The 15,882-nt window shown below is 36.1% G+C and overlaps 1 protein-coding gene and 1 long non-coding RNA gene across 6 annotated transcripts in view; one reads left to right on the top strand and one right to left on the bottom strand.

Moving 5' to 3' along the window:
* The window catches only part of PLCB1 (phospholipase C beta 1), a 696,728-nt gene that overhangs the window by 124,074 nt on the left and 556,772 nt on the right, over window positions 1–15,882 (bottom strand). For all 3 annotated transcript variants that reach the window (XM_019462545.2, XM_019462546.2, XM_019462547.2), the window contains exons 19-23: window positions 13,512–13,666; window positions 10,854–11,018; window positions 8,725–8,824; window positions 7,940–8,044; window positions 6,785–6,894 (exon numbers count right to left, since the gene is read on the bottom strand). In XM_019462545.2, coding sequence (XP_019318090.1) covers window positions 6,785–6,894; window positions 7,940–8,044; window positions 8,725–8,824; window positions 10,854–11,018; window positions 13,512–13,666 — 635 coding nt within the window. The remainder of the gene's footprint in view (window positions 1–6,784; window positions 6,895–7,939; window positions 8,045–8,724; window positions 8,825–10,853; window positions 11,019–13,511; window positions 13,667–15,882) is intronic.
* Window positions 1–15,882, top strand: part of LOC109274723 (uncharacterized) — a 92,366-nt gene that overhangs the window by 73,565 nt on the left and 2,919 nt on the right. For 2 of the 3 annotated variants that reach the window (XR_008417776.1, XR_008417775.1), the window contains one exon: window positions 13,787–13,857. The exons of the other annotated variant lie outside the window; for it this stretch is intronic. This is a non-coding gene — a long non-coding RNA (uncharacterized LOC109274723). The remainder of the gene's footprint in view (window positions 1–13,786; window positions 13,858–15,882) is intronic. 3 annotated transcript variants of the gene reach the window in all.

Here is a 15,882-nt window from a genome sequence, read left to right as displayed (position 1 = left end):
CAGCATTACCTGGAAGCTTGTTAGAAATGCAGAATTTTGTGCCCTGCCTCAGACCAATTAAATCTGAATCTGCTTTGTAACAAGATCCCCAGGTGATCTGTATGCACATTAAAATCTGACAGGCCTTGCTCTAGACAGTGAAAAAACTGTCATTGAGAGTCACGCTTTTACAGCCCCTCTGGTAGGGGACATGGCACGGACTCCAATATTCAAATTTCTGGATGTATTGCTGTTTTAGGCAGATGAGCCTAAAGCTCCTTATTGAAATTCATCAACATTTAAAAAATTGTTAATGGAGGAGGTTTGTGAAAGCAGTGAAAATGAATCAGTCATTGAGTAATTTCATATCAAATGCACATAAGGGTCTTCTCTGGAGAACTCATTTAAAAAGACTCTTGTTCCTCTATTTTGTGACTACTGATATTAGGCAAGTCGATCTACACTTATAAGCAACTGTTCCCTCTTTTAAAGTTGGGGATTACATGTTATGTATTACGGCTCAGTTTTATCCAGGGCACCCAATAAAATGCCTTGTAAACTCCAAACCTGCACAGAAATGAAAGGGATGGTGTCATTATCTAAAGATCATCTCCAAAAAGGCAAACTTTCTCTTCCTACTTTATTGGATGCTTTAAGTTTAGGGATTGTGAGCAACTATTGTTTCTATAAATTGGTAATTTGCTAAATTATTATTTGAGGAATAAATTTTTCATTTAAAGAGATTCCAAAATGTCACGCAAACCTCATCTTTGATTTCAGCACCAAATTCTTGAACCATGGATGAGGTACCATGCTTCTGTTTTAGAAGTATTAAAAGACATTCCAGGTTTTCTTGACTTAAACACTGTAACCTTATGAGAGTACCACCTTGAATTTTTTGCTGTTGGGTTTTGCTGTTGTTATCTTACTGGGGAAATTCACACCAGACCATCAAAACTTTTTCTTGTCAAATAATCAGATCTCATCGAAGATGCCCACAGTGTCATACACTGAAGAAGGAAATAAATTATTTTTGATATATTCCAACTCACTTATAAGAACACATGAGTCTGACAACTTAAAACATAGGCCTCTTGTAATAAATGAAACTTTGGTATTACTAAACAACTATCCCTTTCAACATCAAAATGAGATGAAGGCCACTCCCCCACCTTCACTTGTATAATACGCACAGATGACAGAGAGAACTCTTCAGAACAAAAATTTTGGCCTTGAGGGTTGAGCAAGGTTTGGGGCATCATGTACTCTGTCTTAGATCATAACTTTCTCCAAGGGTGGAAATGAACACTTGGTGAATGAATGCAGCAGCCTTTATAACTTAGAAGGTTTGAGTTGGGGGGTAAACGAATTTTGGAGAAGCCAATGTACAAACTACTCAAATAGAATCTACATATATAAACCTAACTTATTGCAGAACAGTAATATCGAGTGATTTAAAGTGGGGGAAGGAAATCTTGACATTTGATTCAATAAAAATTCAACTCAAAGGATGTTACTATTTAAGGTAAAGGTCTTCTATTCTGTGCTCAGTTAGCCAAGGAACATGCAATAGAGGGCAAAACAATGAATGAAGGGCTAGTTCTTGTTAAAGGTTGCTAGAATATTTCAGTTTTGTTACTGAGCTAGTACAACAGGGTGTAGTATAGACCCTTGCTACTCAAAGTATGCTACATGCATTACCCCATGACTTACTTATGAGAGATGCTGAGCCTCTCCCTACCCAAGACCTACTGAACCAGGATCAGCATTTTATCATAAGGCCCTGGTTTACACATTGGACTTCTAGAAATGCTGGTATAGAATATGACTCCTGGAGCTAGATTGCTTGCATTTCAACACCAACTCTGCTCCTTACTGGTTTGTGTGACACTGGCTGAGGAACTGAATCTCCCAGTGCCACAGTTTCCTCATCTGTTAAATGGGGATAATAATAGTAACTAAGACATATGGATATTTTAAGACTTAAGTGTGTTAATAAAATAAAGGGCTCAGAACGGTGCTATGTACATAGTAAGCACTCAGTAAAATGTTTCTGCATATCCTGATGTGTCAAAACAAGACATGTTTAAATATTGCATTTGGACATTAATAATGTCACATAACATTTTGTAATCAATACATTGGATATTTACTTCTTTCTCTTTATAGGTGTATTTTAAAAATAAGAAAGAAGGAGTATTACTGATGTCTCATTAGGCATTTCTATAAGCACATTAAAACAGTAGGGTTGTGAAACCATTTTTAAAAATTAATAGTTTTTTTTAAAGAAAAAAATATATACATAAAAATGTGCTATAAGGATATACACCAAAAATGTTAACAGTTTCTGCAAGACTACTGAGGGCCTTTGTGTGTATGTGTGTGGTTTATTATTTAAAAAAAATTTTATATACTTTTTTAAAATAAAGAAATAACTATGAATATCACAAAGCCTTTGTTATAATTAAGATTAGTCAGCTTTTCACAACCTTATTAACCCAGCATCCTGAATGACAATTGTTTTTACAGAAAAAATGAATCCAGCCACGCAAATCTCTATTATTACATAAATATATGTTGGATATCTATCTATCTATCTATCTATCTATCTATCTATCTATCATCTATCTATCCTTTCACATGATCTGAGACAAATGTGTAGTGTTCAAAGCATGGGGGAATTTTCAACTTGCCTACTTATTTGGTTTGCAAATTACTCTATGAAGATAATTTATTAAAGTCTTACAAATCTGGGAATATTTTGCAGTCCAATGAAGTCTTTAATTTTCAAATAGAAATGACCTTTATAACTACCAAGTTAAAAGGATTATACTAAAAAAGTCTTTGCTGCTAAAATAGTGTCTCCAGTGCCTGCCATGTCCTAGATAGAATTTTCTTTTGAGAAAACCACAGCTACTTATTTTCAGTGGCCTCATTCAAACAAACTTACATCATTATAAGACAAGATAAAGGGCACACTGGTGTTCAAAGGTGTGAAATGACTTTTCCTTCCTACCATTACATGGTAAGGGCAAATGATTTTTTCCCTCCAGCTTCAAAAATGAGGTCACTTAGGGTTTTGACATTTCAAAGGAAGAAAAAATTATATTTTCTCTGTTGGACCATATGGAATTTATGGAATTCAATGTCTCTAAAATTATTTCTAAAACTGGAAATGTCTAAATATCTTCTGAATTAACCAACATTATACATTTACTGAAAATCCTTGCTGATCACTATTGCTAGAGGAGAAACAAAAATAAAGTTGATCTAAAATGCTACTTCTGTATATTTTATATCCATTGGTGTTGCATTCTTTCTACATAGATTTTTGATGTGATGTCTGGTGCAAAAATAAGGCTTTGAAAGGACGGCAGTGTGAAAGAATCCATGACATCTTGAAGGCCGTGGATCTCCTATTTGTCAGAGTGACATTTTTTGCAGTGATTAGAAAAATGGTCTCTGGTGCATCAGTAAAATACTCCATTAGGAGACTTTTACGTCAATTTTTGTACTATATAAGGAGAAATTGGTAGTGTCTTGAAACGTTCTCTTCAACTGAGTGTTCACTCTTGGAGAACCTAGCTAGTGAATAGATAGAAACTGATGATAGAAAAAGTATTGTTTCTAGATAGTGATAGTACATGCAATTTAACTTGCAAATGCTTTCTTTGAACTTCTATTTCCTAGAAAATAAAACATATCCAGTTGATTAAAGAGATTCCTGTTTTTCTAATTGAAAGAGAATGTTATTAATGATTATTAACATCTACATAAATTATCTTTACTTTGAATTATCTTTTATTTATGTTATATTATATTTTATATTTTATGTTAGAAAGCCAAAGAAGGTAGAAAAGAGTTGCAAAGTTTCTTGTAACTTTCTAAGGAGAGCCTCTACTTCCATATTGGTGTCTACATGAGCAAAATGAGAAATTAGTTGAATCTTTCTCCTTTCTCCTCTTAATCTTTCCAAAGACCATCGCGGGGGGAGAAGTACTATGATCTGTGAAGAACCACCAGAATTAAAGACATACTATTGCCAAACATTCAAATTCTGGTTCCCAGGCAAAAAATTCAGAAAGGGCATTCATCCTTGACTTCAAGTATAAAGCAGCAGCTATCTGGCATTGTTGCATTCCCTATAGTCAGAATTCAACACGGGGTGCTTGAACGCATGATTTATTGAGACACTGCTCTCAGGAGAAAACTGCAGGAAGATGAAGAAAGCAGGGTAAGACAGGAAAAGAAGATTAAGTTAAAATGTGGTCTCAGCTTAAAAAAAAAAAAGGGAATGGGCGCCTGGGTGGCTCAGTCTGTTAAGTCTCTGATGCTTGGTTTCAGTTCAGGTCATGATCTCACGGTTTGTGAGTTCAAGCTTCGTGTCAGGCTCCATGCTGTCAATGCAGATCCTGCTTGGGATTCTTTCTCTGACTCTCTCCCTTTCTGTCTCTCTCTCTCAAAATAAAAGGATAAACTTAAAAAAAAAAAAAAAGAAATATGGTCTCAGCCTGAGTCCTGCCTTAGTCTGATCCAATGGGGGCTCAGGAGTGTGAACTGCATCACAGAAGTTGTCCACCCAGAAGCAAGGGACCAGGGCTTTTATTCTCCTAGATCTTTCAGTTGCTGGGCATGGGTCACCGCCTTCCCAGAATAACCTGCCAGACATCTCCAGGAAGGTAGCTCCTTTCAGCCCAGGCCAGTCCTCTGGAGAAGTCTATGGCCACAAGACCTTTGTAGCCCACACCTGCAGCAGTGGGTGAGGCAGCCCTTGAAAAGAAGATCTGGGTAGGACCCCAGGAGCACCTGCTTGCAGCATGTGAAGACCCATCCAGATGTGGGCCCCACACGAGCAGTGAGTGCTTGGACTAACCCCTCAAAATTCAAGCAGGGGGCTCAAGTGTTTCTCACTGTTTTGTTCCCCCCCCCTCTGCAGATGCTAAGAATAGATGTTACAGGCACAAATAACTTTGGAAGCACATTCATATCTTCTGTTAGGCATAATTTTTTGGCAGTGGAAATTTTCCTGTAACCCTAATTATGGCATACGTGAGGTATGTGGCATTATTTATGAAACTTACTAGTCTAACTTTAAATTTCACTGTCTATCGATCCTATAGAATATGATGCCACCAGTGTAAATAAGAGCCTGGAAATTTTTACTTTTTTTTTTTTTTAATGTTCATTTATTTTTTTTTTTTGAGAGAGAGAGAGAGTATGTGTGTGCATGTGTGCATGCGAGTGGGGAAGAGACAGAGGGGCAGAGAAAGAAGGAGAGAGAGAATCCCAAGCACACTCTACACTCGTCGCAGAGCATGACATGGGGCTTGATCCCATGACCCTGGGATCATGACCTGAGACGAAATCAGGAGTTGGGACACTCAACCCACTGAGCCACCCAGGCAGCCCTGGAAAATTTTACTCTTATGTTAAATATTTTCCTTCCCTTCCCTTCCCTTCCCTTTCATGTTTAATTAGCTCAATATCAAAAGCTCAATTATTAGCTCAATAAATCAAAAATTTCTAAAATTCTATACAAAAAACAAGTAAATAATCATAGGTGTGCTCAAAAATGTATTTACATATATTCACTGAAGGTCTGTTTAAATAGTGGAGCACTTCAAATATCCAATAATAGGGGACTGGAAAAATAAATTATGATATGGCTATATGACAGAAGACTATGATGAAGTCATTAAAGGTTATGTCGTATGCAGTATGTGAAAATAAAAAGTTGAAACACAGATTGTGAATATTGTCCCATTTTATGAAAAAGTAATAGTTGTGCATAAAAAGACTAGGTACGTATATACTCCATATATACAGTGTTAAGTCTGGGTGGTTTAGGTGTTTGAATTATAGGTAATATCTTTAGGATTTTTCTTTTATCATTTTTAATTTAAATTTTTTTCTATGAGAAACCCAGGTTTCTTTTGGAATAAGAAAAAATCAATTTAATAAATAATATTAACTTTAATGTACTTGGTATTATAGTTATCCAAACAATTTTCAAAATGTTTTTCCCATTCTGATAGTTCTCCCTCCATTTTTTTTTCTATCTTTTTCCATCAATTTATCCTCTGAATATTCAAGTGAAATGTAAAAAGAGCTCATTTCCTTCACTCTGTTTAATATTGGTATCATTCCAATCATTAAATCATAGTTCACTTTTTTAAAAATTAAAGCGTTGTCAGTCTACATAGAGGACTTATATTTTTAAATTTCACTTCTAATATTTATAGAACTTCCTTAATTATTCCTTGCATTGTGACATCTAATTTAGAAAAATATATCAATTATTTGGAAATATATTATAATATATAAGTATAAAATGAAATAATAATAGTAAACATTTTATGGCCCATACTATGCACCAAGTATTTGTATTAAGTACTTTATGTATTCTAAGAAGTCACAAAAGCACTTTGAAAATCCTGCACTTTAGATTAAAGACAAAAGAAAATACTAAATGACTTGGTGATCATCTTCTTTTCTAAGTGCTTTAATCACCTTTAACCAATATGAAATCAGTTAGAAACTTTCACCTGAAATGGCAAGATGTGGACTTTTCAGTGTAGTCATAAAATATGATGCTGGTGTTGGCCACAGAATACCAGAAGAGAATGAAATATGAACAATTCAGTCAATCATGTAGATGTTTTATGAGTTAATGCTGAGCTCCATCAAAGTGGTTTTCCAATGTGCTATTTTCTTCTCCTGAGGTGTGATGTTACATAAGCAAAGCCAGCCAGTGGGTGTGGAAATCATGCTTAATGCCATGCATAAGATTAGAACACTCTCTCACCTCTTTCTTTACTTCTTCTTCATCTTCCAGTGTCAAAGCAGCCAGTTGCTTTGCTCTCTGCTCCATCAGATTCACATATCGTATTGGATTTGACAAAGCTTCAATCACATCTAAATACGGAAGAGACATTTTAGGATCAAAGGTCCTAGATATATTGATTATCCACCATTCATTCATCCATCCAGTCATCCATCCATCTATCCTACCTACCATCCATGCATTTACTCATCCATCCATGCATTCATTCATCCTGTCTACTCACCCACCCATCCACTGATTCATCATCGATCTTCCACTCTTCCATCTAACCATGTAAGTACCCACTCATCCATGCAATATTTTGGAAATGGACAAGAGTCAAGACTCTTTGCTACAACCTCAGGAAGATAAAACTCAAAGGAGTTCAGCTCTGACAACCAAACTGGACAGACCCCAACCTGGGATGCCTCAATGCTCTGTATTTTTTTTTTTTTTTCTTGAGAGGTCCATCCATTCCAGCAATGGCCCACACACTTGTTCTATTTGGCCCAAATAGGTCTTTCATAAATGAAGACCTTTCACATAAAAAACCTGCTTTCCAGACTGTTTAAACAATCCAAATGTTTGGCAGTACGAGACTCATTCACATGTGATTCTGTCTACCTGGAGAGAGTTATGGTTGCCATCTTTGGATGGACATTTGCTCCAAGTTTGCCATAGTCTCCACCACTCCCCAGTACCTTACAACTAGGCTACTTAACATTGTAAGTATTTAAATTTATGATTCCTGGTTGACATTGTCACAAGTTAATTCCTCTAAACTTAGAATCTCACCCACGAAAAGGACCTGGCTTCTAAAACTGGCTGAAGATAAATTCATTGTACAGAACTAGATACACTGCTGTAGTACCAGGTAGCCTGGATTAGAAAGTGCTGGCCCCAAAAGAATACTAATACTAGTAGATAAATATGCTCAATACTTTATTGGGACTTAAGTGAAATTAAATTAAAACTTATTCACAAAGTTTTGAGCAATTTAATAAACATACATACACAAATAGAAGCGATTCTGAGGCCAGAATTTCCTGCCTAGTTTTGGTCCAGTTTTCCTTCCACTAACCCACAAAAATATGGATGGTCCCATATGGAAATATCCCCTCGAGTCAGGTTTTTTACCTGCATATGTATCTGGGACATAGTCTTTCACCTCTATGTAGACAAAGACAGCTGGGAGCATCAGAGGCTGGTTCCTCTCATTCCGCAGACAGATGTAGTGATAGCCTGGAGGGTGACATTAATACTGTGCATTGCATATTTTATCCACAATGTTAGTTACAACACAGGGACATCTATGTGTTGGAAGCGTTTATCTTAGATGACTTTGGATGACAAACAGGTCACTTCTTTCTCATTTTAATTTGCATGGTTTTGAGTGATATTCTTTTTCTCAGCAGACAGGAAAATAATGTCAATTCTGATCATTTTCCTTCCCAGTCATGTTTTTCCCCACAAAAGAGAATTTAAAACTGTATGTCATAGACTGAATTATTGGCCCAAATTCTTTTACATGATATCTTGACTTAGGGCTTAGCCATATGCTTTGCTTTGTTAATGATGTGGTGCAAACAGAGGCTTAAAATGAACTTGCAGAGTCAGGCTTGACCTGCATTCCAGTGGGTTGCCACAAAAGTCCACACTGTGAGTGCCACTGCTCCTTCAGCCTGGGCCCCTGAATGAGCACTTGTGGAACAGACCTAACTCCAGACCACAGCCTGAAGCTGTGGCTGAGCCCAGCCACACCCTGTGAACCCACAGACCTGTGAGCATAAAGATAAAACACTTGTTATAAGGCATCATCGAGTCTTCAGATAGCTTCCTAAATCATGCTTTAATAATCACAGATGGCAGTGATGGTTTTCTTTACAACTTTGATAAATAGTTTCTCACCACACTATTCGTACCTGGCCGAATTGCCTGTACAGGCAAGATCCGGTGACCGATAAATTTACCTCCTTCTTCATAAACTGCTATCCTCAAACAGGCCAGAGAAGGAAGAACCACCTAGAGGGACATTAAGGACACTCGTGGTTACAAGAAGGTACAACTGCAAGGAAGGATTAGAAAGGTAATATTCTAACATGCCCTGTGCTTCCAAATTCACATAGAAGTTTCTACTTAACTAACTGATAAAAAGGTAAGTTGTTGCTCTATAACTTTGATTTTCAAAAGGATTACCAGTGATATGGCTTCATCTATGTCTCAACACCTTGTCCTGATGAGGAATTTGTTCATCATGTAGACCATTTACTTTAAAAAAAAAGTTTTTTAATGTTTATTTGTTTTTCAGAGATAGAGAGAGACAGAGCACGAGCGGGGGTGGGGGGTGGGCAGAGAGAGAGGGAGACACAGAATCCGAAGCAGGCTCCAGGCTCTGAGCTGTCTGCACAGAGCCCAATGCAGGTTCGAACCCACGAGCCGTGAGATCATGACCTGAGCCGAAGTCAGATGCTTAACCGACTGAGCCACCCAGGCGCCACTAGACCATTTACTTTTGACATGAACATTCTCAAGATGGAAATGATAAAGGTTTAAATATATGTTTAAATATAAAGTTAGTAGTCTTATCACTATTTGAGTATTGACTCTTACATTTTCAAAGCAAATTACTTTTATACTTTCAAAGCAAAAGCAAAAGTACAAAAGAATAGCTTTTAGGAGAGCTTTCAGAGTGAGATTGCTTTATAAATAATTCCCAAATAATCAACAAAAAATTGCTCATTTTTCCTCCTTCAATGTAAAACATGTGTCAAAAACATAGGGCTAATTGTACCCTTAAAAACTTACTTTTGGTAAGAAGAATAAAGTAACATTTATTGACTATTTTCAAAGTGCCAGATATTTTATAAATGTCTTTATTATATCAGAAAAATTCTTATTAGGGTGCCTGGGTGGCTCAGTCAGTTAAGCATCCGACTTCGGCCCAGGTCATGATCTCACAGTTTGTGAGTTCAAGCCCCGCGTCAGACTCTGTGCTGATAGCTCAGAGCTTGGAGCCTGCTTTGGATTCTGTGTCTGCCTCTCTCTCCCCCTCCCCCACTAAATAAATATTTTAAAAAATTTAAAAAAAGAAAATATTAATAACTCTATGAAGTAGACACTGTTATTAAATCCAATTAACATATTTAAAATAGTGGGAGCACAGAGACCTTTAACACAAAACTCTCTTCACAGAAGATGGCCTTTGTAGATCTTTTGGCCAGTTAAAAGCAAAGGGTATGGTAAATAGTCTATTCCACTTTTTACTGGACTACTGTCCTCCTTTATGTGACAAGCACGTGTGAAGAAGATTTGCTTTTTGGTGAAGGCAGTGAGAAGGCCCAGTCATATGAAAAAGGTTTTAACTCTATCAGACAGAATCCAGACAAGATAGAATGATCAGCTACCAGAGGCTAGAGATTACATGAAGTTTAATTTTTTTTAATATTAAAAATTTTTTTTAATGTTTATTTATTTTTGAGAGAGAGAGACAGAGTGTGAGTGGGGGAGTGTGAGTGTGCGAGAGAGAGGGAGACACAGAACTCGAAGCAGGCTCCATGCTCCAAGCTATCAGCACAGAGCTCGATGCAGGGCTTGGACTTGCAAACTGTGAGATCATGACCTGAGCCAGATTCGGATGCTTAACTGACCGAGTCACCTAGGCGCCCCTAATTAATATTCTTTTTTAAGAAAGTACAGACTTCCTTCTCTCTGCTACCATATTATTCCTTACTTCCCACTTCATTTGAGTTACAATGAAAATGTATCATTTATCACTTGTATTATGAGAGGATATGAGTTAATTTATATGTTTTTCTGGTCTTCCAAATGAGGTATACTAGAATTAATTGATTCACAACACAATTCTGAAAACCCAAACAAGTGATTCACAGAGATCTTGAATAGCTTTTAAAATAGTCCCCCAAAGTGCTATTGCTTTATAAATGTGTAAATTCCCAAATGAAGCTACAAATAATTCTTCATGTAATTTTTCCCTCAGAGTGAAACACCTAGAATATGCATTTATATCTCATATCCAGGATATGTGACCAACCTTTTTGAACACAATGGGCTCTTCTTCCCAGACAGGATTTACAGCATTTCCTTGTGATGTTTTGGTCTTAAATGCCTTCCTCCTTGTGTCCACAGGCAAACCAAACATATCCACTTCCACATAGGTCCCAACTTTCTTATCAGAAAGAAACTGACCTGAAATAATCTAGAAAACAATAAAAAAGGAAGTCTTGATAAATGAATAAGTGATATAAGAGAACACTTTAGGGAGGTACAAATGCTGGTTGGTAGAATTATAACCAAAATGAAATAGAGGCAAATGTACAAATACAATTTTTCATTTGGTTAAAGAACTGGTAGAGGAACCTTGAAAATGGTGAGTTTAGAAGGAGTCAGCTAATAAGACAAAGTTGTATAGGAGGAAATAAATGAACAAATACCAAAAATTTGATGAGATTATGCTTTTTGTACTTGAGATACATCTGTTAAATATTGAAGATTGATCTTCAGAGCCAACTAAATATAAAGGTTTTTCCAATACTTAAAGAGGCTACAAGAGGAAAAAAAAACCCCTCACCTTAGCAAAGCCACAATGATAATAACAACAAAAACCAAATATTAACTTAAACTGTCTAGTCCAGCTTATCATCACTCCTAACCCCAACCTGTTAGCCATCCACACAATTATGGGTATCCTTGCCTAGCTACAAAATTTATGGATATTGTAGAGTTAACAGAGAGTTTAAAATCACATATTCTGGTGGCCAAGAGCTTTCTGAGCTCAAGTTTGTGAAAGAGAACAGAATTATCAAGATGACGGCAGGACTAGAAATGGGACACAATGGTGGCCTGAGAATGGCCCTCAGTGGCTCAGCAAGGCCAGTAGCTACATGCTGATGTGGTCAGAAATTCCAAACAGGTTAGAGAGAAAAACGAGGAAGAAGCCATCTGAATTTGCCCAAGATAACTCATTTTTCCTGAATGTTCTCTTTAGCCTGAATGTGTGGGACCTGCTAGCAACATTCTCTGTTTAATTTGAGGTTCTACATGAGAACAACTTAGCAGACATTTTATATATTTGAAACTTCCAGGTTATGTGAGTCACACTGGGAAATCAGATGCACCAAGGATTCTGTGTGCTTAAGATGTTCGATTAAAGCAGAGGTCCTTAGCTAAATTAATGACACTAACCCTCAATGTTCCCATCAGTAACATAGGATGGTGGAACACCTCTTGAGTTCCCAAGTCCATTCTGGCACTATGACTTCTATGTCAAAAGGTCAAAAGAAAGGTGCCACTGGACGGACATGAGCCAGATCTTGGGTCTGGCTATCATGTTAAAGACAGGATGGGCTGTCCATTCCAAGGACACCGACAACTGCAACAGTGTCTCCATTCTGGACTTGGGCAACGGTTCACATCCGTTTGGGTCTCAACTGTTTTCCCTCAACTCACTTTCTATGTTATTTTTATAACTACTTACACTGTCATGGTAGAATTTAAAAAAATAAATAAGCAAGAAAACATGCACAAAACAAGATGAATTGGAGGACAAGAACAAAATTATTAGTTTGATCCAACTACACCAACAATTGACAAGGGTTCTAAAAATAGCATTTTGTCAGTGTGTGCTGCTTACGAGTTTATCTTCATCAAACTCGGCAGGAATTAAACATCCTTTGCTGAAAAGAATTTCCTAAAATAAACATAATCTCCAAGCTCTAATTCTGCCAACTCCACTCTTCAGATACATGGTGTGAAGTAATTTCAAAAGATATAATTTTGAGACACTTCATTGAAATTTTATTTTTGATGTTCAGTATCAAGTGACATAAATTTTAAAGTAAAAATGGGCTCAATAGGCTTAGGGTAGATATAAATTAGTAAAACTGTTACTTTTTTTTTAACAAAGTTTTTCATATGCCTTTGGTTTAAGGTCAATCTGAAAATTGAATTTATGTCCAATAAAAAACATTTCTTAGTTCCACAGTTATCTAGCTAAACAAGGAAAGAAATAAAACTTTAAAGAAGTAAATGAAACAGCCACAACAACCAAGAGCTTATAGAATTCATGTATAAATCTCCTTATAAAGATGATTTTTCATTCATAGTATAAAATATTTTCTTATAGCTAAAAACATTATATCTGATATAACATCAATTTCAAAGACTGCAGAAATCATTTTGAATTTATATTTTAGGGTCAGGTATATATCTAATGAAGCAATTCTTTTACTTAGGATCATTACTATGTGTTTTAAGTCCCTGATTTTCAAAATGGTAAATTGAGAGCTTTTATTCAGCCTTTAGCAATTTAATGAGAGAATACTTTTTCTCTAATTTTTCTCAGTGTGGATATTTTTCTAGAACTAATGGAGAAATAAAAGACCAGAAGGTTTTTTCCAACATAGGTCAATGATCTTTACACCAAAAGAAAGGACCGACCATGGAGACTCTCCAACTTGGTTTATTGATTTAAGGTCCAATTTATCCTATTAAAGAGTAGGGCTTAGTCCCTTTATCCCATGCGTGGAGCTTCTGAAACTTGTAATTTGGAGAGAATTAGTCCTTAAAAAAATGCAAGAAGGAGGTGGAGATATTGCTAGCAACTAAATTTTTGATGACTTACTTCTTTATGCAATGTGGGTAATGTTCAAGACTTTTGTTGGTGACAGTTTTGTAATAGAGAGGTACCTACCTTCACAGATAAAGTGTTGGCCACTATCCCATCTACGATGCCTTCGGTGAATGGATCAAAGTGCTTGTCGGGTCTCCTCATGAACTCTGGCTTTAATCTGTAGCCACTTTTCCCATTGTATTCATACATCCCCATATTTATTTGCATAGCCAGGTCTGAATATCAAAAACACAAACCTTATTGTGATGATATTCATGTTTAGAGCAAGAAAGTAAGATTGTATTATAGTCCATTTTTACTACCCCTTTTAAAAAGAAATATTTCTTCATTTGTAGAAACTTAGGAAACAGAGAGAAGAAAAAAATCTAGCTGTACTCCAAATCTAGAGATGAACCACTGCCAACTGGTTAGTGTATATTCTGTTTTTCTCTTCTAATATGTTGTGAATGTGTAATATGTCCATTTCACTAAATATTTGTCTGCTTTACTTTTAACAGCTGTGCAAACTCTTTTTGAATAGATTCATTTGCTAAATCATTTTGAAATCTTTGAATCCATCATTAATGGCAGTCTTAGGAGCGAAATTTCTAGGTCAAAAGATGTGTTGTAGGAAAATAATGTGTACTTTTTGATGTCCTGCCAAGATGTCCTTCAGAAAGCTCATGCCACTTTATGCCTCTAATCCATGCTTTTGAGCATGGACTTCCCTGCACCTCACCAAAAAGGAAAACATTCTTTTTTTTTTAATTTATAGGAAAAATGATTTCTTTAAAAATTTTTAAAAAATGTTTATTTATTTTTAATTGTATTTATTTATTTTTATTTATTTATTTTTTAAATTTATTTTATTTTTATTATTTTATTTTACTTTATATTTTATCATTTTTCTTAAAAAATTTTTTAAATTTTTATTTACTTTTGAGAGAGAGAGAGAGAGAGAGAGAGAGCATAAATGGGGGAGGGGCAGAGAGAGAGGGAGACACAGCATCTGAAGCAGGCTCCAGGCTCTGAGCTGTCAGCACAGAGACCGTCCTGGGGCTCAAATCCATGAACCATGAGATCATGACCTGAGTCAAAGTTGGACGCTTAACCCTCTGAGCCACCCAGGCGGCCCCAGGATTTCTTTTTTTTAATTTGCATTTCTTTTACTTACCACCTGTATCTAATTACACATTGACTTCTTTCTAATGAACAAAACTTATTCTTAAAAGTTTTCCTAAGACTCAGTCAGTGTATGAAATGAATGTCCACATGAATTGCAATTTGTAAGGTTAAAAAAAAAACACATTTTAAGGTCATAGGGAATCTGGGAAGCTGCCATTTGTTCTAGATTGTTTGAGTCATGACTCATCTCTATTTAGGAGGACGGTAGAGAGGTAATGGTAGGATTATTTCAAAGTTCCATATAACCAATCATTTTTAGAGCAGGGAAAATAAGTGAAATTTTATCTCTCAATTTATTAAGCTATGGTAACTATGATACTAAAATTGGGCAAAATACCAAAAAAAAAAAAAAAAAAAAAAAAAGGAAAGGAAATGATGGATTTGAAAAAATAATTGACATCAAAAGTGTAAAAAAATTACAATAGCAAATTGTATGTTCTAAAAAATAACACACAACAAGAAAGTAACATTTATCCCAGGAACAAAAGGATAATTACTTATTGGGAGATATATTTACTCACAAAAGAAGAAATGAATATATCATCATCCCAATAAATGCCAAATGGCATTTAATAACATTAACACAAATTCCTAAAACACTATTAGTCAATTAGGACGGGTGCATACAGTAGTCCCCACTTAACCATGGGAGATATGTTCTAAGACCCCAGTGGATGTCTGAAACCACAGATAGTACCGAACTCTACATATATTATGTTTTTTTCCTATACACACATAGCTATGATAAAGTTTAACTTATAAATTAGGCACGATAAGATATTAACAATAATAATAAAATAGAACAATAATAACAATATACTGTAATAATGGTTATGTGAATATGGTCTCTCTTTCAAGATACGTTTAAATTTTTTAGTGTTTATTTAATTTTGAGAGAGAGAGACAGAGTGTGAGCAGAAAGGCACAGAGAGAGCATGACACAGAAGCCAAAGCAGGCTTCAAGCTGTCAGCACGGAGCCCGATGCAGGGCTCGAACTCACGAACTGTGAGACCATGACCTGAGCTGAAGTCAGACGCTAACCGACTGAGCCACCCAAGCACCCCTCAAGATGCTGACCTAATGTACTGTACTCACCCTTCTTTTTGTGATGTTTATGAGATGATAAAATGCCTACAGGATGAGAGGAAGTGAGGTGAATGACGTAGGCATTGTGATGTAGATGTACTGTTAGGCTACTTTTGACCTGACAATAAGTCAGAAGGAGGATCATCTGCTTCCAGATCCTGGTTGACCACAGGTAACTGA

Source organism: Panthera pardus, unplaced genomic scaffold (genome assembly GCF_024362965.1).
Source record: "Panthera pardus isolate Hobbes unplaced genomic scaffold, ASM2436296v1 HiC_scaffold_25, whole genome shotgun sequence".
Lineage (NCBI taxonomy): Eukaryota > Metazoa > Chordata > Mammalia > Carnivora > Felidae > Panthera > Panthera pardus.
This window is presented reverse-complemented; position numbering and strand designations above follow the sequence as displayed.